The sequence below is a fragment of the Lytechinus variegatus genome, chromosome 6 (genome assembly GCF_018143015.1).
Source record: "Lytechinus variegatus isolate NC3 chromosome 6, Lvar_3.0, whole genome shotgun sequence".
Classification (NCBI taxonomy): Eukaryota; Metazoa; Echinodermata; class Echinoidea; order Temnopleuroida; family Toxopneustidae; genus Lytechinus; species Lytechinus variegatus.
The window spans coordinates 40,533,820-40,554,089 of NC_054745.1; the positions used below are offsets into that span (position 1 = coordinate 40,533,820).

At 36.8% G+C, this 20,270-nt stretch overlaps 2 protein-coding genes across 2 annotated transcripts; both read left to right on the top strand.

Annotated features, from left to right (window-relative positions):
* LOC121416648 (alpha-(1,3)-fucosyltransferase C-like) lies at positions 1-1,635 on the top strand. The gene has a single exon (XM_041610127.1). The coding sequence runs from the start codon at positions 10-12 to the stop codon at positions 1,468-1,470; it is 1,461 nt and encodes a 486-aa protein (XP_041466061.1). The 5' UTR covers positions 1-9; the 3' UTR covers positions 1,471-1,635.
* Positions 1,636-14,486: 12,851 nt separating this feature from the next.
* LOC121416649 (low molecular weight phosphotyrosine protein phosphatase-like) lies at positions 14,487-19,632 on the top strand. Its single transcript, XM_041610128.1, has 5 exons — positions 14,487-14,609; positions 15,119-15,309; positions 17,922-17,983; positions 18,226-18,325; positions 19,437-19,632. The coding sequence occupies exons 1-5, from the start codon at positions 14,567-14,569 to the stop codon at positions 19,521-19,523; spliced, it is 483 nt and encodes a 160-aa protein (XP_041466062.1). The 5' UTR covers positions 14,487-14,566; the 3' UTR covers positions 19,524-19,632.
* The last annotated feature ends 638 nt before the right edge of the window (positions 19,633-20,270 follow it).

Sequence of the window (20,270 nt, forward strand, 5' to 3'; positions counted from 1 at the left end):
GTACAGAGAATGGATATCGTAAATCTTGGCACTTTAAAGAATCGTTTAATCGTGATCGGGGGCAGCCTATTGATGATCGTAGTCTTCAAGACTTACGTTGAACTGCGGAATCACCTGGTGTCTCTTAGCTACTCCGAGCGCAAACATGTAGAGAACGTGAACAGACTGGTATACCGAAATGGCGAAGCCCTTCCCCGGTCAAAGACATCAATAAGTAGGTACTACGACCATATCCCAGAGCAAGACGATCTCCGACTAAGCCCAGAGATCATAAAGACTGCCGCTGTCAACAGGGAGTTCAAGATTGACAGTGACGTGGATGCATCATGGATGAGGAAAGTGTTAGCCGATGACAGCGTTGGATCAGCGTTCGGTCCTAACAGGTTGTTGAAGAAGTTCCAGGACGCAGCAGCAGCAGCCAACGTCTCACAAACAGAATGTGTGATCAGGGTCTTCCAAATGTGCAGGGAACTTGATGAACATGTTATACAAGTTTTGACTTTAAATTGGAAGCGTATGAAGTGTAAGTTCTCCAACTGTTGGATTGAAAGCAAGGTTGGAAACGACTTTCAGGACTTCTTAGAAAGTGACGTGGTGGTCTTTCACATCGATAACCGTGATTGGGCACCTTATGTCCAAAACCGGCCTTCTGGTCAGTTGTGGGTGTTCCATTCCAAGGAAGCCTCTATTCATGGCCCACCTGCCAGTCCACCTAAAGAGTACGGTAATCCTTTTAACCTCTCGCTAACTTACCTTCTCGAGTCAGATATTGCTCCAGGTTATTACTTCGTGGACCCTGAACTCGCAGAACCGGATCCGAAGATTCTCCAAAAGGACAAACTGATGATATGGGTCGCAACTAACTGCAACAGTACCAGTTGGGCAAGGACAAGGTTTGTTGAAGAACTCCAGAACTACCTGAGCATCGATACCTACGGCAGGTGCGGACAGCTAGAATGTCCTCGCTCGGAGGACGCATGCTGGGATATGCGTGCAGAGTATAAATTCACCCTGGCGTTGGAGAACACCCAATGCCCTGAGTACATTACTGAAAAGATCTGGAAGAACGCTCTCGCGGTTGGAAGCGTCCCGATTGTCTTCGGCGCGCCGAAAGCCAACTACGAACGTCTGATTCCACCGCACTCATTCATACATCTCGACGATTTCAAGACGGTTCGAGAGTTCGTGGAATACATCAATCTCCTGGATCGCGACCAGCAGAAATATCTCGAGTACTTTTCCTGGAGAAGGTTAGGTGGAATAGAGAAGGGGGATAGTCTGTTGACCAGTCGCGCAAAGACAAACAGCCACAGCATATGCATTATCATCAAAGGACTGGTCATGAAATCGTTGTTTCCAGAAAGATATCCCTGGCAGAGTAGCCACCCTGTGTTCCACGACTGGTGGTATGAGAAATGCAATCTCGAAAGCCAGAGAACACGAGTAATGGACATCGATGTCACTATGTAGGCCTATGATGATAAAAATGGGTGATTTCAGGTCCGGTGTCGGTGATGGCGTTGGAAGCACATGGATTCTCTTTCCTACCTCCTATTCTGAGTTTTCAAAAACTTGTGATGCAGATTACAGATCTCAATATTTACGCTCAATACCTAGTGAGTAACTTATATAAGGGCAAATTTAATTTCATATTCACTTTAAAAAAGTTTACCCAATGTAGGGTAAAATGGGAACATGCATGTTGGTTGGGTAAAAATATATTAGGCAACAAATATTTTGTAAATTTTAAGCAATGTTGCGTTGAAACAGCCCAATATGGGGTAAAAAAAAACCGAGAGATACCCAGCTAACATGTGTTCCCTTTCTACCGAATATTGAGTAAAATTTTACTCAGTGTTTTTAGAGTGTTCGGTGCTATGCTCGTGTTGAATTGACCTAGTACCAACAGGTCAACTCTGAACTTGAAATCACTCAATGTGACCTTAGATACTGGCTTCTGAGATCTAATGAGCTTTCCTAAATACAAGAGGACCTGTCATTATATCCTTGTAGGAAACTGTACACTGTAAAAACTGTGGTGTTAGAACTGACACCAATTGGTGTTAATAGAGGACCACACCCTGAGGTGTTAAAATAACACCCTAGAGATTGAACATAACACCAATGAGTGAATATGTAAAAACCATAGGTGTTGTAATAACACCAATAGGTGTAATACTAACACCACCAATTTAACACCGGTGTAAAATAACTGGTGTGGTCCTTTATGTACACCAGTTCATACCACAGTTTCTGCTGTGTAGTTCAAATTTCAACACACACACACCCTTTTGTATTTTGTAACTTCTGAATTAAAACGTTGATTGTTCGAATAAATCAATCTCTGATCTGTAATACAATACTATATTTTTTTACATTTTTGGTGGTGTGCCGTTTTTTTCTTTTCATTTATTTCTTTATTTTTTTTCGTGGGGCTATTGTTGTTATGCCTTACCGATTCTCAGAAAAAAGAAAACACACGGCCAATTAAAATGAAGCATGATATCGATGTTAGTGCGAATATTTTTGTTTATATCAAGACTTTCTAAATGAGTCTTTAAGCACTTTTTGTCATTAACAAGATGCACATCTAAACAATTAATTTGGGCGTTAAGCGTGTGCTGAAAATGTGTGAAAGTTAGAACTGAAAACGGGACATTTCAAAGCACCCAACGATGCGTATCTAACTAAACAATAATTAATGCAAGCTCGAGAGGTTAGTTTTTTTAATACACCAACCTGAAAGGGGAAGGACTATTTTAATTTGCTGGGACGAATATTCACCCCTGGGTAAAGACATGCAAGATTCATTTACTAAATGTGTTGGAAACCGCATTACCACGACAATAGAACTATGTTTTCCTTCTCTTTATTTGCGCCCCCTGAAAGCGTTGCACCCCCCCCCCCCCACCCCTCCATTATGAGATACCTCACTGAAACACTTAAAGTTTCATCAAAATCGGTTATGAAATAAGCAAGTTATGGACGAATAAAAAGTCTTGTTGTATTTACTATGTGGATCCTCAAATTGGCAAACATGCTTCAAAATGGCTGATTTTGTGGACAACTCTCTATTTGTTTTGTACACATATTTTCAGATTTTCCCCATTATTTTATCTCCTCCTGACCTTGATGTGTGGATTATATTTTCCCATGACATATGTTGTGCTCAGAAGGAGGCAAGATGCAATTTGAAAGATAATGAGGAAAATCTGAAAATTTGTGTACAAAACAAACATTTTTGAAGCACGTGCCAATTTGAGGATGCCCATCGAAAGTACAACAAAAGTTTTCAAACTCCCATAACTTGCTTGATGATTTTGATAAAACTTTTTTTTAATTGTTCCTCTCATTTTACTCTTTCCAAAAAATTACTTGTCTTCTTTGGTTTTGGTTTCCTTTTAGCAAGCCCGTGCACCAAGAAGAGCTGAAGTGATCGCTCATGACAGCACCTCTTTCACAATAGGTACTCGGCCGAGTCATGACCTTGGAATTGATTGTGAGGAACGCTTTATTGATTTTTCTCCTCTCTTTTTTCTTCAATGAACTTCCTGGGTTGGCTGGAGGATGTATTGATTTTTTGTAAAGAAGGGATATCTTCTTCTTCTTCAGACTGCCCCCCCCCTGACGAGTCACAAGCAAAAAAAAGCGAAAAAAGGAAAGAAAAAAGAAAAGATGGAAAAGGAAAGAGAGAAAAAAGGGGGAAGGGGAGAAAGAAGAAAGGGGTTAAGAGAAAGGGAAAACAAAAACTGGACTGCAGACTGTCAGAAAAAACGAAAAAAAAAATGTCGAGCACACGGGGCTGTTCCAACTGATTTGTTTGTTTAGTTACACCATCTTTGTCGGTAAATTGTGATTTTTACGCAATGCGACTTTTAGAGCTCTCTGAGCATGGACTGGGCTGACCAGGGACAGGAAAAGGGTAAAGAACAACTTTTTGTGAATATAATTATAACAATAAAAATTTGGCTCGAGCTACGCGCTCTCATTATTTTTTTAGTTGGGTAGTACTAAGTACCTAAGATAAATGTCTAGTTTTTAGGTTGAAATATCTTCTTTTTTTAGCTCGCACATCGCGCTCGCGTCAATTGATTAGTTAGAAACCAATTTGTTCATGATTACTAAAAGTGCATAGAATATCCAGATCTTAAGTCTGAATATCAAAAGTTTTAGCTCGCGCATTGCGCCCGCATAATTTATTAAGATACCCATCATATTCATAGTTATGTGCACAATATGTATATTTTTAGGACTGGTCTAAATTTTTAGAAAATTTCAGCTCGCGCTTCGCGCTCGCATCAATTAATTATTCAGTTACAAACCAATTTCTTCATCGTTGCTAAAAGTGCTTAGAATATCCAGTTCTTAAGTTGGAATATCAAAATTTTTAGCTCGCGCTTTGCGCCCTTATGACTCTTTAGATACCTAACTTGTAAAACTGATTAGAATGGCTAGTGTCCAGTTAGGAATATTAAAATTTTTAGCTCGCGCTTCGGGCTTGCATAATTTGTGAAAGAAGATATTCATCCTATTCATAGGTAAGTACATAAAAATGTATCGTTTTAGGTCTATCTATTAGAAAATTTCAGCTCGCGCTTTGCGATCGCAACTATTATTTTTGTATAATTTTTCGTGTAAATTGTTAGGCACGTGCGATTGAAAGTAAAGGTTTTTGTGGGGGTGGGGCTCGTCCATTTTTGTAAACGAAATGTTCCCCTTGAAAATCCTGGATCTGCCCCTGGGTTTGATATAGATGAGTATTGTTCGTCGGACGCAGGCGCGCCGGAACACTTTCAGTTTTGGGGGGGCAAAATCCCGAAGGGGGCACAATATTTTTGACAGCGTGAGATACCGAAGCGATCGAGCGGGAGAGGCTATGGGACCCCCCCCCCCCACGGTAAGGATTTTGTGTAAAAATGGAGGATAAAAGTTGCGTTTCTAAGTGCATTCAAAAATAAATTTCTTGAGAATTAAACAGTCTTGGAGTTCTTTTAGCTCCTTCTGTTTCCTCCCTTCTGACCCATCCTGGTGTTTCTTCAAGACCAGGGTCGCAGTTCCAGCAAATTACGAGCCTTATTGCAAACGAAATTGTTTCAAACTAGTGTAATATAGGCCTTTTAAAGACTTTAAGATGACAAACATGACTGTAAGCAGCCGGGGGCCGCCGATCGAGAGGGCAAAATTCACCAAAAGTGTGCACGAAATCCTTCAATTTCATTCTAGAAAATGCAAAAGCTCCCCCATCACAAATCCCCTCGCTCTTACGTTTCTTCGAAAATTTAGGTCTTGCAGCCCCACCCACTCCCGGTTTTTTTTTTTTTTTTTTTTTTGCAAACGTCCATGAATAACAAAAGCTGGGATATATAAACCAGAGAACATAGCTGCCATCTCGATCTGATTAGTAACAGGTAATGGGAAGAAGTTTTGGAATCTAAAATGCATAAGTGCTATATATGAGCTGAAATAGTATCAGACAAAACGCCTTCCAATCATGCCAATGAAAAGGAATAGAGGAAAATACGGGGCTGTGAAAATATCTTTAAGATTTTTTTTATAGTAGAGCACTACTGTAACGCTAATTTTTTTATATTCTTTATATTTTTATTCACATCTCGGATAATATGAGTCCGTTCAAGAAGACACTTTCACAGATGATTTTATTTTTTTCATGTCTAAACATTATCTCTAAGTTGCTTTCGAGTGGGATTCACCATTTTTAAAAATTATAGATTATAATCCTCTACACTTGATTATTCTGAGTGCAATTTTCTGATAACGAAGTTCAAAACCTACGATTTCGACTTCGACGGGCAGACGTGTTACCGACTGAGCCAACACGGTTCTCTTGTTATCACTGTATTGACTCAATTTATATTTCGTTGAAAATGAAATAATTGAAACAAGTTTCTCGAGATGTTATGGTTTCTGGGCTTGACAGCTATGACATAGATTCCTTATCTTGCTCGAGTAACTAGTGTTAGTCCAGTCAATCTAGCAAGAATAAGGGGGTGACCCGCCACTAATTGCAACACAAGATATTCCACTGAAATGCTTTGCAGGAAGGTCCCCTAAACAACATACTAAAAGTCCCAAGAAATCTAAGCAGTGGAAATTTATGAAATTTGCATATTATGCAAATTAGCCATAAAAATTTAGAAAAATAAGGAAAATAGCACAAAGATTACAAATTAATTGTCCAGAACAATTTAATTTGAAAATTAATGATAATTAACTGTATTCAATGTTTTTATTTAAAAGCGCCAACAAATCTACATAATTTGCATATTATGCAAATAAGCATCCTTATATGGGAGAAATGTCAAGATATTGTGATTGTTCTCATATAGACTGCTTGAAAACATTTCATTTATGTAGACATTTATATGCCACTTTCACTAAGCATGAGAATTTATCCCAAATGCCTGAAAATTAATTTGCATATTATGCAAATTAGCCATTAAAATAGAAAGTAAAAAAAATCATCCAAAGATTATAAATTAAATGTCAAAAGCAAGTAATTTAAACAAAATTTCATGATGAATAAATAAGTACAATGTTTTTATTTTAGAAAGCTAGCAAATCTGCCTCATTTGCATACTACATGTATGCAAATAAGTATCCATATATGGAAATTTTTTTTTTTAAATTCTCACATTAACTGTTGTTCAAATCAATATGCTGCTATCACTAAGCATGCATATGGGAAAATGTGTTCTTCACGTCCTAAAGCCATGTTGTTAGTCTGACAAGATGATGGGATTGGCAAGAACATAGCACAGTATTCAGATTCAATCTGGCCTAGTAGCTTCATGCAGGTTGTTTTCTTTAACAATTTCTTCAGTAGTTTGGCTACACCCGCTTGACTAAAAAATATGTTTCCTGGCCATGTCTGGGTCAGAACAGGGTTCCAGGACTTGCAGAGCAGCGTCATTATCATCATGATCAGTGGTAAATACTAAGACTAAAATTTGTTGTCTTCTAATGTAGTCAGGACTTCCAACATGCTAGTTGTTACAGCCTGGATCATAAACAAATTGTGTATTATAGGCTTTTCTACAAACCATTCTATGGTCCTCTTTAATGCATTGTAGCAACTCTGAGCTTCACCTTACTGATGCTTAAGGAGCTCACCATGCGCAAGCCTTCCTATAAAACTTTTCTTCCAACACAACTTATGTCAAGTGTGTCAACTTGTGTCGGAAGAAGACATGGGTATTGGTTTGGTTCTTGTCAAAGTCCTCTTGATTGACATTCAACCTCCTATGCTCGACTTTTCGGATTACAGTACAGAGAGTTGTATGATTGTCCAAAGTACATCTGCATGACACTATGAAAGTCAGCGTTCCTCCAGACGAACATCCTTAGTCGTACCATAATTTATGAAAGGTTTATTCCTCTGTATACCCTCACAGTATACCAATGAGTAACACAAAGTGGCAAACAAATCCTGGAATAGGTACACACTGTTTAATGATTGTTTGATGGTATTTGATGGTGATGTTAAGGGTGTTCCGTTGTGTTGTGTCCTCTTGTTGGAAAGGCAGTAATCTGGTTTAGTCCTTCATCTGTTAACGTCTACTTGGTTGTTTATTGTCTCACTGAGGAATTTCCATTTGCCATAAATATCAGGAAATTGATATTATTTGCATACGATTTGCTTAGAAACTATAGCTACAATATGTAGAGATAGTTGCCATCCTTATGAGATTCATGAAAGAAGAAAGAACAGAAAATGGATTCTTCATCCTGAAGCAGCAACTGGATTCAGCAAGAAAGTCTAATCATGATTCCTGTATCTGGGAAAGATGTTTATATACACTTTAAGCCTTTATCATGGGTTTCATGTCGCTCGTTTGCGCAAATGCTCATTGGTACTCAAACCAAGCCCAGAGATCTTGTGATCCAATGAAGTACTCATCTTTATCCCCAATACAAGTGGTGTGCTACAAGGAACAAATATTTGAAGCTAACGAGCTTTTATTTGTACTGGGTGTGACATCTTGTGCTGATCACTTGACAGTCAAGGAGCATGCTAGCGTGGACTATACTAGCAAGAAACGCAAAGACTCTACCAAGTCAAGGAGAGAGCAAGACTTGGATTGAAATATGAAGCATTCAAACAATGGGACCCATGTAGAACTGACTCATCATTGGACGATATGAGTGGGGTATCTGGCCCGGTGGTAACTGCTCATGAAAAAAGTCAATATCAACCAAGCAAGAAGTGTAGGGATGAACATGGTTACACATAATCTACGTGGAATTTTAGAGGAAGTACATGTACATTCTACTTCAGATATTAAGCTGATAATTAATGTACTAGGCATTCTTAGTGATCACATCATATTGATCTAGATCCACAGAGGGGAGACCCTTGAAGGACCTTTCAAAGACCAGAAATTGGCAAGGTCTTATACAGCAGTCTCCAAGATCACTGAAATTTGTCATCTCTGTGGAATGGCTCAGAAAGACCCCTCAAAGAACTCTGAAAGACACCTGTCCTATAGAGATCTTTCAATGGTCTTTCAGAGATGTCTATGCATCAAGTGATCTTTCAGAATTCTTTCCATAGACTTTGCCTGGTCTTTTAATTATCTTTTGATGATCTATCGATGATCTCTCAATAGTCTTACAGTAATTTCCAAAAAAAAAACTTGAGAGACAGCCGAAAGATCATAGAAAGACTAATAAGAACTTTGAAAGTTCACTTTGAAAGACCACTGAAAGACCATCAAAATAATTTTCTTGTAAGACCGCTGAAAGACTGTTTTGAACCGTTTCAAAAGGTTTTGGGACTCACAAGGGCCACAAAGACCATTGAAAGATCTATCAAGAATCATGGAAGTCATCGGAGATCTTTGAATGTTCGTTGAAAGACCCTTGAAAGATCAAGCAAGTTTTATGGTCTTACAATGCAGTCTTTCAGAGGTCTTGTTCTCTATGGAATGGGAGTTTAACTGTTTGTGTGAGAAAAATCAAAATTTCTGGGTTGTTGTTTTTTTTTTCACATAAGGATGCTCATAATTATATATGTAAATGATGTAGATTTATTTACATTTTTTAAAGAATTGTTAATTTGTAAAACTTTTCATGAGCTTCCGTTCAATTTATATTGTTTTCAACACTTGATTTCCAAATTTTGGATTATTTTCCTCATTTGCAAATTAATATGGCTAATTTGAATAAAATGCAAATTTTCTGATTTTCCTATGCTTGTCTATTCAATGACTTTTAATATAGTGTTAACTTCCTGCAAGGTATTACCATATTTCAATTTCAATAGATAATCTACTTGCAATTTTTGAGGAATTTATCACCAGTGTGTTTTCTTGAATATTTATTACATGTTAGATACTTACTTGCATAATATGCAAATGACACTACAGACTCTAAGCTTAATATAAATGCATTCAACGTCCTTAGCGATAGCAGCATGTTAACTTCAACATTATTGAAATTTTCAAGCAGTCAATGAGAGAAAAATCGCAATTTCTTGACATTTTTTCCATATATAGGGATGCTTATTTGCATATTATGCAAATGAGGTAGATTTTTTTGCTCTTTTGATTAAAAAATTGATTAAAGTTATTTATCATGAATTTTTGCTCAAATAAAATTGTTTTGGACACTTAATTTGTAATTTTTTGACTATTTTCCTTATTTTTCTAACTTTTTATGGCTAATTTGCATAATATGCAAATTTCATAAATTTCCACTGCTTGGATTTTTTGGGACTTTTAGTATGTTGTTCAGGGGACCTTCCTGGAAAGCATTGCAGTGGAATATCCAGTGTTGCAATTAGTGGTGGGTCAAACCCTATATTGACTGGACTATGTTCACGCGCGTTAGTTATATCGGGTCCGGTCTGAGCGTTTCTGGGCGACCGCGCGTTTGTTAGACGACACAGCCAGCATCATAGAATTATAAACCTAATCATTGGTGGATCACTATCAATTTGCCATTCGCTTTTAGTTTGAAATGTATTCATTAAAAGGTTAAACGTGATCACACTGTAATAAGATGGAAAAGTGGCTAATCAAAGCTATGTTTCACAGAGGAACTGTTCGTCAAAAGAAGCGAGGCTTACTAGATAATGTATTTGCCCCGTTAGGGGCAAATTTTTTTCATTTTTGACAATGGAAATTTTTTTCATTTTTGACAATGGAAATGACAATTTTCAGGCAGAAAAGTGCCTTCATTTACTTTTGTCCTTAAATAATTTATCATTTTTCATCTTTCAGGGGGGCACGTTGGGGGGGGGGCAAAATCTCGTTTTGCCCCCCAAAAATTTTATTTGGGGGGGGGGGCAAGTGCCCCCCCTGCCCCCCGCTTCCGGCGCCCTTGGTCGGACGTCAGTAATCGGTACTGATATCTGTCAGGTAAAGGTCTAGCTATACCCCTGCTTACACATTCCTCTGGTTATTACCGTCCCCCTTTCTACCATTTGTACCTGATCCCTTCGTTCGCCTATCTATCTTTTCGAATTTCAATTTCCTCAACCTTCTGACATTCCTGCCAGTGAGTGATTTCCCCCCCATATCTAGTGATATATCATGTTACTGTTTCATATATTTTCATGTTCATATCTATTTATTTTTAATGAGTGAATGGATGTATTTATTTTTGTTTAACTGTGTATATGGAAATAAAACGAATACAAATCAATATATGAAATCAACTGATTTCAATGTCCAATACCTCTTTTTATAACGTCTCCAAATGAGCAGAATTGGGAAATAATGTAAATACCTTCAAAGAGGAATTAAAGAAGTTTTCAATATAAACTTTGCAATTACCACTTGATTAGAACTATATCGATCACGATCCAATACATTTCATTTCTGGAATAATATATCAAAAAAATAACAATGTCGACAATAAAGTGCAATCGCCCGATAGCAAATATCAGTAGAAGCAAGATCCCAACCGTTTTATTGAGCATCCCCTGGGTAACCTTTTACACCTTCAGTGCCACTTTTAGACCTACACATCCAAACGTGCCTGGGGGGCTGTAAAATGCAGGGCAAGAAGGACTACGAGCCTCGTAGTACGAGGTGCCCAAATATCCTCGTGTATTGGTAATTTGATGACCGAATGTACAATTTCTGCAAGTTTCATATTATGTAAAAAGGCTATATATTAATTGAAAAAAAAATGTTCGCTGGCTCGAAAATTAAAAACTGTAATTTTTTTGGGGGGTAATGATTATCAGCCCCCTTGAAAAATTGTGCCTAAACGTCCATGCCTACTACCCCCCCCCCACCTTGCTCAATTTTTTTCCGACCCCCCCCCCCCCCGACGAAATATGCCAGGTACGCTACTCTTCTTCTTCATCATCATCATCATCTTCTTCTTTTTCTTCTTCTTTCTGAGATTGGTAGAATGAAACTACAGGTATCAATCAGGCAGGGACCGCTGAAGCGAGGGAAGGGGCTTCAGCTAGCCCATTTTTTCCAAGATCGTGTATAAACACGTAATGATCAAATGATTGTGATTTTTTGCATGGTCAGCCCCCCCCCCCCGGCCCCCTTGAAAACCGTTCCGCGGCCCCTGTCAGAGCCTTGGGAACAATGTGTTTAACACAGACTGGTGTTGGTCTAGATTCGATAAGCAAAACATCACTACAAAATGAAGTTCACTTCGTTCGGTCAAGAAAAATTTGACAATTAAGCAAAAAAAGGGGGGCTGGAGGGATGGGGGTAATACAAACATACAGTCCTAAAAGGGTGCTGCCTATGGTGAATATTGTACACAACACCCCCGCTTCCCACGGCCATGGCAGGTAAAGTATATATTTAACGATTACGAAATCTCACCTTGGTGGTTTTGAAAGTGCAGGGGCGGCGAACTTGACCGGGGAAGTTGGAAAATAAACTTTTTGATAGGTGATAATTATGTTCATGATTTTTTTTTTGCTCAACTCAATCACTACTAAACACACAACTACTTCATGCACAGATGATAATCTTATGGTGAATATATCCGTTTGTGTAAATTGCCCATTTTGACTTATCAGTGCCTTTTTTTCTTGCTTTGCCCCCCCCCCCCTGAAAATATGTTCAAATATGTTCCACCGCCCCTGTGAAAGCGAATATATTTTCAAAACAAAACCACGAAAACCACATGACTATACGAAGGAAACGGGGGCAGTAATGAGGAAATACATCAGAATCTAAAAAAAAAGAAAAGGAATGAGAAGTTTCCTGAAACCAGTATCCTAAAATATCAATTTCTTTAGTTCATAATCTCTAAATCATGAAAAACTAGCGCTCTTTCGTCTTTTATTACCAGCTTTCAGCCTGTACGTGGCCTAATAGTGACCTCATATCTGTTCATTCACCAAGAGAAAAAATATTTCAGAGATGATTATTATTTGATTGCGGAGCTAGTACTATACAGCAAAAATTGTGGTGTTAACCGGTGTACATAGAGGACCACACCAGTTATTTTACACCGGTGTTAAATTAGTGGTGTTAGTTTTACACCTAGTGGTGTTATTACAACACCTATGGCTGTTACATTTACATTCTTTCCCCAAGGGCATGGCGATAAATAAAAGGAAAAAAATCGTTGGCCATCATCGCGATGGTCTAGGGGAGCTCTGGTAGGTAACCAAAATAACCTACATTTGATTGATTTGATTTATTAATTTTCGTTTCAAAAAATAATTATGCTGGAGATAATGCTTTCATTGCCAATAAGGTTTTTATTGTTTACTCGAATTTTCGACGGTCCTCCGTCTTCTTCAGGAGTACATACAATGCTCATTGTATATACATTGCTTTATTGGCAATGAAAGCATTATCTTCAGCATATTTTGTTACCTTACAGAAGCCAATACGTGAAACTTTAAGATATATATATATATATATATATATATATAAAATAAAAAGGTCGAAAGTACTACAAGACATAATAAAATATATATAACATAATGTTAGATTTGAGGAAAACAGTACAATAAATAAAATTACCTAAGATGACATGTGTTTGCCGAAAAAGGCAAAGCTTGTACAAAAGGCAAGCCCCTAACTTAGTTTCATTACAAAATTGAGACGTAATGATATATAGAACTTTTGTTTATAAGTAAATACAAACAATATGTTGCACTTTACGAAAAAAGGTAACTGATGGGTAGTGTGAGAATTTTGTTTTATAACATTTTGTAGGGAACCCCTTTTTTATTTGCTTGTCAAATTTCAAGTGACCAAATGAGCTTCATTTTTTTTTTGCTTGTGAAAATGAAGCCAGCAAACCCTCGTTACCAGGGCCCTGAAGCCCCTGATGAGATCGGGGAATGCCAAGTTTAGGCTTGTAAATGGATGTATTGCTATACGGCCAATCTCAAAGGTGTTCATCGGAGAAATGATATTATCCATTCCCAACCCAGCGTGTGTGTTTTTTTTATATTTGTTTTCTGCTGATTTAGAACAAAACAAAGAAATTTTCCCGTGTAATTTGTTTTTTGTTTTTAATTTTCTGTCAATACTCAATGACAATAATTTTCTTGACGGTTTCCCCATGGACATCGAAGTAAAATAACATTATTTAGGGCCTATAAACACTGTCTTGTGGCAATAAAAAAATGTAATAAGAAAAAATGAAAAAAAAGAGGGAAAATACAGGAAAAAAAATATGACAGCAAACATGTCAAATTGAGAGTAATACAAACGACTGGAAGAAAATGAGCCACCAAGTGCACCCCCCGTTTTTAAACTCAAACTTAAATTACATTTATTGAGTAACTATGCTGAAAATAATTATTCATGCCTATATATATTCCCCTCTTTCTTTCACAGGCTGGCCCTGAACAATAATTTCTGAACCAACTTGCACTTTTGTTTTGATTTGTTTCTTCTCTTGTGTTTCTTTTTCTCCAACATTCTTTCCCTATCCTTGAAACCCACTTCTTTCACATGTTTTCTTTTTGCCCCCCCCCACACACACTTACTGTTTCCTTCTCAGTCCATCTTGTATATATTTCCTCTTTCCAGCTTTCAAATCTATCCCTTTTGTAGATATTTTTATTTTAACCTTAATGTAAATATACGTTAGCTTATTTCGTTTAGATGTCTTAAAGTAAGTAAACATTCAAGTATATATTCAAGTATATATTGTTTTCTCCCAATATATATTGGGACCTTGCGTTAACAAGCCCAGCTTCTTTAAGGTCTCCTCCTTTCTTTCATGGCTTTAATATTAGTAACAGGTTATGATCTTTACTTTATAACACTTAATTTGTTAATGACAAGATGTGTCATCTATACTGACTTATTTTGTTTCTTTAATAATTATGTTATTTTGTTATTATTTCCTTTGTTAAAATTTACCATGTTACTCACTCAATGTCCTGTTTGTACCAATGTATATATGTGAAGAAAGGAAATCAATAAACTTGGACTTGAGAGTGAGTAACAAAAAATACGAGGCTTGTTCAATCCGAAGTGTGGAGGAGAATATTCTTTTCGCTTTTCACTTTTACTTTAGGAGTTTAAGGACACCATAGGCTACTCTAAATTTCTATTGATCTTTCGTAGGAGTCTTGCTCGGAAAAGGAGTCTTTGAAATGGCTGTCGCAGGAAATAAATCCGTTTTATTCGTTTGCCTAGGTGAGTCCTAAGTAACACGATGATCGATATGACATCTGGAAAACTAGATATGAAAGGGTGCTTCTAGTTGTGACAAAGTTGTCAGAATGGATTTATACTCAGTCCCACTAACCTTCTTTTTTGTCAGTCTGGCGGTTCTTGTTCATGTTCTTCGAATCGAAGTTCGATCCAATCAAGACAAGGGTTCATTACCATCCTGCCTGTGGGGCATCTACAGTTAGGAGTATGGTATGCTGATGCTATACACAGCACAAATTCAAAAATTCTTTAAAATATCACTTTTGTGACCAAACATGCTAATTTCCATACATTTGCAATTTAGAATTACAGTCTATTTTTCATTAGTAACTTCTGTCTTGGGAGTGATATTTGTATTCACCAGAGCGCTTGAAAACTGGAATTTGGGGCATATTTTTGTGTACGCCCTCTATTGATGGAAAATAAATGGCAAGACAATTGTCTTTTTTCAATCTCTATTTTTAAATTAAGAAAAAAATTGTCTTTACCAGGTAACATTTGCCGATCTGTGACCGGTGAAGCTGTCTTTAGAAAGCTTGCAGAAGAGAAGGGTTTTGCATCGGAATGGAAGATCGACAGTGCAGCAACCTCAACCTATCAGATAGGAGACGAACCTGACCCTAGGACAAACGAAACTTTGAAAAAAAATATGAATATACAAAGCAAACATATTGCTAGACAGGTAATTCAGTTTATTACTCAATTTGTTTATGTATTCATTCATTTATTTATCTGCTTCATTCATTCATCCAATCATTTATTCATCCATTTATTAATAACAAAATTCATTAATTCATTCAGCCATTTTTCATTGATCCATCCTTCATTCATCTATTCATTAAATTATACATTCATTCATGCATCCATTAATTCATTCATTTATAGGTCCATCCATTCTATTCATCCATCCATCCATTCATTCATTTATTCTATTCATCCATTTATTTGGCCATCCATCCGTGCATTCATTCATGTATGCATTTATTAATTCATTCATTCTTTCATGCATGCATTCATTTGTTTCATTCATGCATTCATTCATTCTTTCATGCATGCATTCATTCATTCATTCATTCATTCATGCTTTCATTCATCTATCCATCCATCCATTCATTCATTCATTTATGTATGCATTCTTCATTCATTTATTCATTTATGTATGCAATTATTATTTCATTCATTTATTCATTCATATATATATATATGCATTCATTTTTTTTTATTCAGTCATCCATTCAAACATATTTAAACAGGTTAAGGAGATCAGAAATACAATTACTGTTTTGCATCTTGGTCTTTGTGGATGTTTTATGACGCACTTCCCCGGATGGGCCACTTACATTGACGAGTGGATACCATGCGCGACCAAAAAAACACGTAAAAAGGATGTCATTTTCACGATAGGGCACGTTACGTACGTAACGTGATAAGGGTGTCAAAAACACAAAAATGATGAAAAAAGGGTATCTATTTCGCTAGGAAAATTACGTGTTTAGGGTCGAATTTGCGGGGATGATAAAACAAAATTCAAAAGTTTTATAAAGGATGTCCTTTTTGCCCCAACACTTCGTGTTTAGAGTCCGATTTGCGCGAGGTGTAGAAGATGGGGTCGTACTAAACCAAATAAGGTAAAGCCGACGACCGAAGGACCCGTAACAATAAAACATTCCTGTACTTGTTTAGGGGTTCATTTCAGGGAATATTTGCCAAGAGTATATCGTTTCGTTTCCAATACTTGTTGAGGGTAGGGTTTCACACGCCAATACTTGTTAAGGGGTGCATTTTCAGAATATGGAAATTACGTGTTTAGGGTGCTTTTCGAGACCCCATGGTCGCGCATGGTATCCACTTGTGAATGGAAGTGCCCCCCCCCCGGGCGCACTTCATAACTTACAATTATGAGCCTATCTTGAAAATGATTTTCATTGGTGTTGATTAAGCTATTATAAAAGGATCTCCAGTTCTTTGTAAAGTCAATATGAGACAGCCACAAGGTATAGAGTGAACATAATGTTGTTTAGGGATGTGATTAGATATTTGGCAAACCTGACAAAATTCAAGATTAAAGGTAAATGCTAGTTTTGGTAACGATATCGAAATGAGTTCGTTCAGAATCCAATGAAATGACCACCAAAGTGTCTGTTTGTGTAAATAAAACGTACATTCCAAAGGATTCTGGAAGAAATTGTGTAATTGCTGAGAAATCAGCAAATAAGCACAGGATTCGGGTAGAGCGTCGGGGCCCAACATTCAAAGCAATAATTAAACACTGTCCCACGTGCGCTTATCTGTGTTGGGGATCTTCAGAGAGAATATTTTTCAGCGTAGATTTCAAGATTTCACAAAGTTCAGTTTATGTAACTGTACCAGATATAGATCCTTGATGATATACTGACAATTAAGCCTTGTTTTACAGACTTTCTCATGAAATCAGTGTTTACTGCAACTACTGGAATTTCTCTTTAAAATGGCTAGAAGACAAAGTTCTTGGGCTTATATTAAAACCATTAATATTTGATGCAAGATAAAATCATTCAGCCTAAAACAAACAAGCACTGATTCAACCCAAATGACAATATCTAGTATTTTAGTTGTATTATCAGTCAAGTACTGGTATGTTAGGCATGCCTTTTTTTTTTTGGTGGGGGAGGCAGTACAGAGGCATATATTCTTGACAATCTTAACTTCACTAGACCGGAGGGGTGTTTCACAAAGATTTAAGTATGACTTGGAGTCGCACTTAAATACTGAGTTGCGTACGGTATGAAATACTTGACTGCATTGGTCAGATCGTGTCATGAGGACACGCACTTTTGCATATCTATCAATAAGATCGCGCGTTGCGTATCATATACATGTCGGCATTAAAGTGCGACTTTAGTCATGCTTATGAACCCCCCCTCCCGGTGGGTGTTTCATAAAGCTGTTCGTAAGATACGAATGACATAATGCACGAGTGTTGATTCTTGTGCTGCGTGATATCCCTATATCATTCGGTTATGATGTAACAACATGTTCCAGTTGTGCGTAAAGTTATGCGTAACTTTATGAACAGCTTTATGAAACACCTACCAGGGTTCTGTTTTTAAAAACTTGTTGAAATTATTCACGATTTCACTATCAGCAAATTAAAATGGACGATTTCAGTAGCTTCAGAATGTTATTTGAAATGTGTTAAACAATTTTTATGGAATGCCCCCAGATAGGGACATTGATTGAATCTGCCTGTAGAAAGGCAGTTTCGGTTGTGAGTAGAATTTGCAGTTTATTATGATATCACCTTCTTTATTTCAGATAACCAAACAGGACTTCAAAGACTTCCACTATATCTTTGGCTTTGATGAAAGCAATATGAGGTAAGCATATATTTATTTATGAAACAGTACAAGTAATAAAAACCTTTGGGATAATTTTGAATTTGTATTTAGTTTTTTACTAATAAAAATCAATCACTTTAAATGGTTATAATTCAGTTTATCTTTCCTTTAACCATCATTTGCTTTATCTCTCATTGTATCATCATTTGCTTTATCCCTCATTGTAACGTAATTTGTTTTATCTCTCATTGTAGCATTATTTGTTTTATATTTCATTCTAGCAATATCAACAGGGTCAAGCCTAAGGATAGCACAGCAGAGGTTCTGTTGATGGGAAAATATGGAAAGAATGGAAATGAGATTGTAGAAGACCCATACTATGTGAGTATTTCAAATATCTACCAGAAATGATCATGATGATGATGATGATAATGATGATGGTGGTGATGGTAATGATGATGATGATGATTGGAAGATATTGGGGGGATGGGATTAAGATTGTAGGAAACCTTTACTTTGTGAGTATTTTAAATATATACCAGAAATGATGATGATGATGATGGTGTTGATGATGATGATGATAACAATAATAAGAATAATAATATGCTAACTTTATATAGTGCGCAAGCCTTAGTACAAATACAATATGTCTAAGCTACATGCTATTTCCTCCGATTCAAGCACGTCTATCATGATCATGTGCTCAAACATTCAAGGAATTCCTTCCTACCGGGTACACACATACTACACCCGGATGGAGAGTGGTAAATGTAGATAGACGCCTTGCTAAATGATGCGAATGCAACAGTGGAATTGAAACCCTTGTGGTTCATGGTATAGAGACTTGAACCACTTATCCAAAATATCTAAATAATAATTCCTAATTAAAGTGCCTTTTAAGTTTAGTGTGTGATTTATTATATGAATGGTCATGTCCACATGTGCAATATTTTGCTAAGTTCATTTCCTTTTATTAGTGTTTGATTTATTAGATGAATTGTTATGTCCACATGTGTAACATTTATGTTAATTTTTTAGGTAATAGCCGGGGGGGGGGGATATTTCTTCATGCATGTACAAAGTTTATAATAACATGACAAGTCTAATCCCTTAATGATAATATTTTCTTATTTGGATCTGTGCCCCGTCTTACACAGACTTGCAATTGATCCGATCAATCGCAACTATGAAAAGCCAGTAATGTCAACATATAAAATGCATGTTAGCTCAAATCTTTTTCTAAATATGAATGTATATCCATAACTTCATTGATTTCTAGACAGTCAAGTGTGTTCTCCTTTGTTTACAAAGGACATTTTGCACATTTCCTGTAGGAAAAAAATTATGACACTCATGGATTTCCATAGAGTTACAATTGATTGGATCAACAGTAACTCTTTGTAAGACAGGACCCTTGTTCAGATAGTTGCATCTGAGAATATTGTGTTCATTTTTTTCTCTATTTTTCCCCCTTTTCATTTATTATTAACAGTATGGCAAGGAGGCGTTTGAAAGGATGTTTGAGCAATGTGATCGATGTGTACGAGCTTTCATAGCAGAGGTGGAACCGGGCAAATAGATTCGTTCTGTCTCTTTTTTAGTTATTCAACACAGAGGCCCGTATTCTGAAGTCGGGTTTAACTTAAACTCAGTTTTAAAATTGTGGTTTAAGTATGGACAGCCAATTGTTACATAAATCACAAGCAGTAGAGATATCATTTTTCAGCTCATTTGGCTCTCAAATCATTCATAATTGTCTAGGAAGTATAAAAAGGTTATTGTCTTCACCATCGATGAATCAGGAAAGAGCACAGTAAACATAAGAAACATACAACTTAATAAAAAAAATGATTCTTTTGGCTTCCCATACTTAAAGCACAACTTTATACCTGAGATTAATTTAAATAAACCCGACTTCAGAATACGGGCCATAGAGTGCATCCAGTAACAAAAACCCACCTTCGGAGAGAGGGAGATATCTCAATGAAATATGTTTTGAATGTAAATTAAACTCCGATGTTACATTAAAGCCCATATACTGTTATGTTACCCCCCCCCCAAAAAAAAAAAAATAAGCTAGTAGATATTGTGAATCCAATTCATTACTGGATTATGTGACTGGGTACGCCGTAAAACAGTGTTCACATGAAATGTCTTCAGATAATGTTTCTGATTTTAGATACATTTATCTGCTTCTTGTGGAATGGTATTCAAAATTCAGGATATTATACTTGCCTGTAGGTTTTTTTTTTTGCATGCAGTCACTGAGGGTGTATTTAAGGTATTGAAGGTTAATACTTTAACCCTAATACTCCCAGGGTATTTC

Coding starts and splice junctions, on each gene's coding strand:
- LOC121416648 (XM_041610127.1), top strand. CDS start 10: ATGGATATCGTAAATCTTGGCACTTTAAAGAATCGTTTAATCGTGATC.
- LOC121416649 (XM_041610128.1), top strand. CDS start 14,567: ATGGCTGTCGCAGGAAATAAATCCGTTTTATTCGTTTGCCTAG. Junction 14,610..15,118: donor CGTTTTATTCGTTTGCCTAG/GTGAGTCCTAAG, acceptor TGTCTTTACCAG/GTAACATTTGCCGATCTGTG. Junction 18,326..19,436: donor TTGTAGAAGACCCATACTAT/GTGAGTATTTCA, acceptor TATTATTAACAG/TATGGCAAGGAGGCGTTTGA.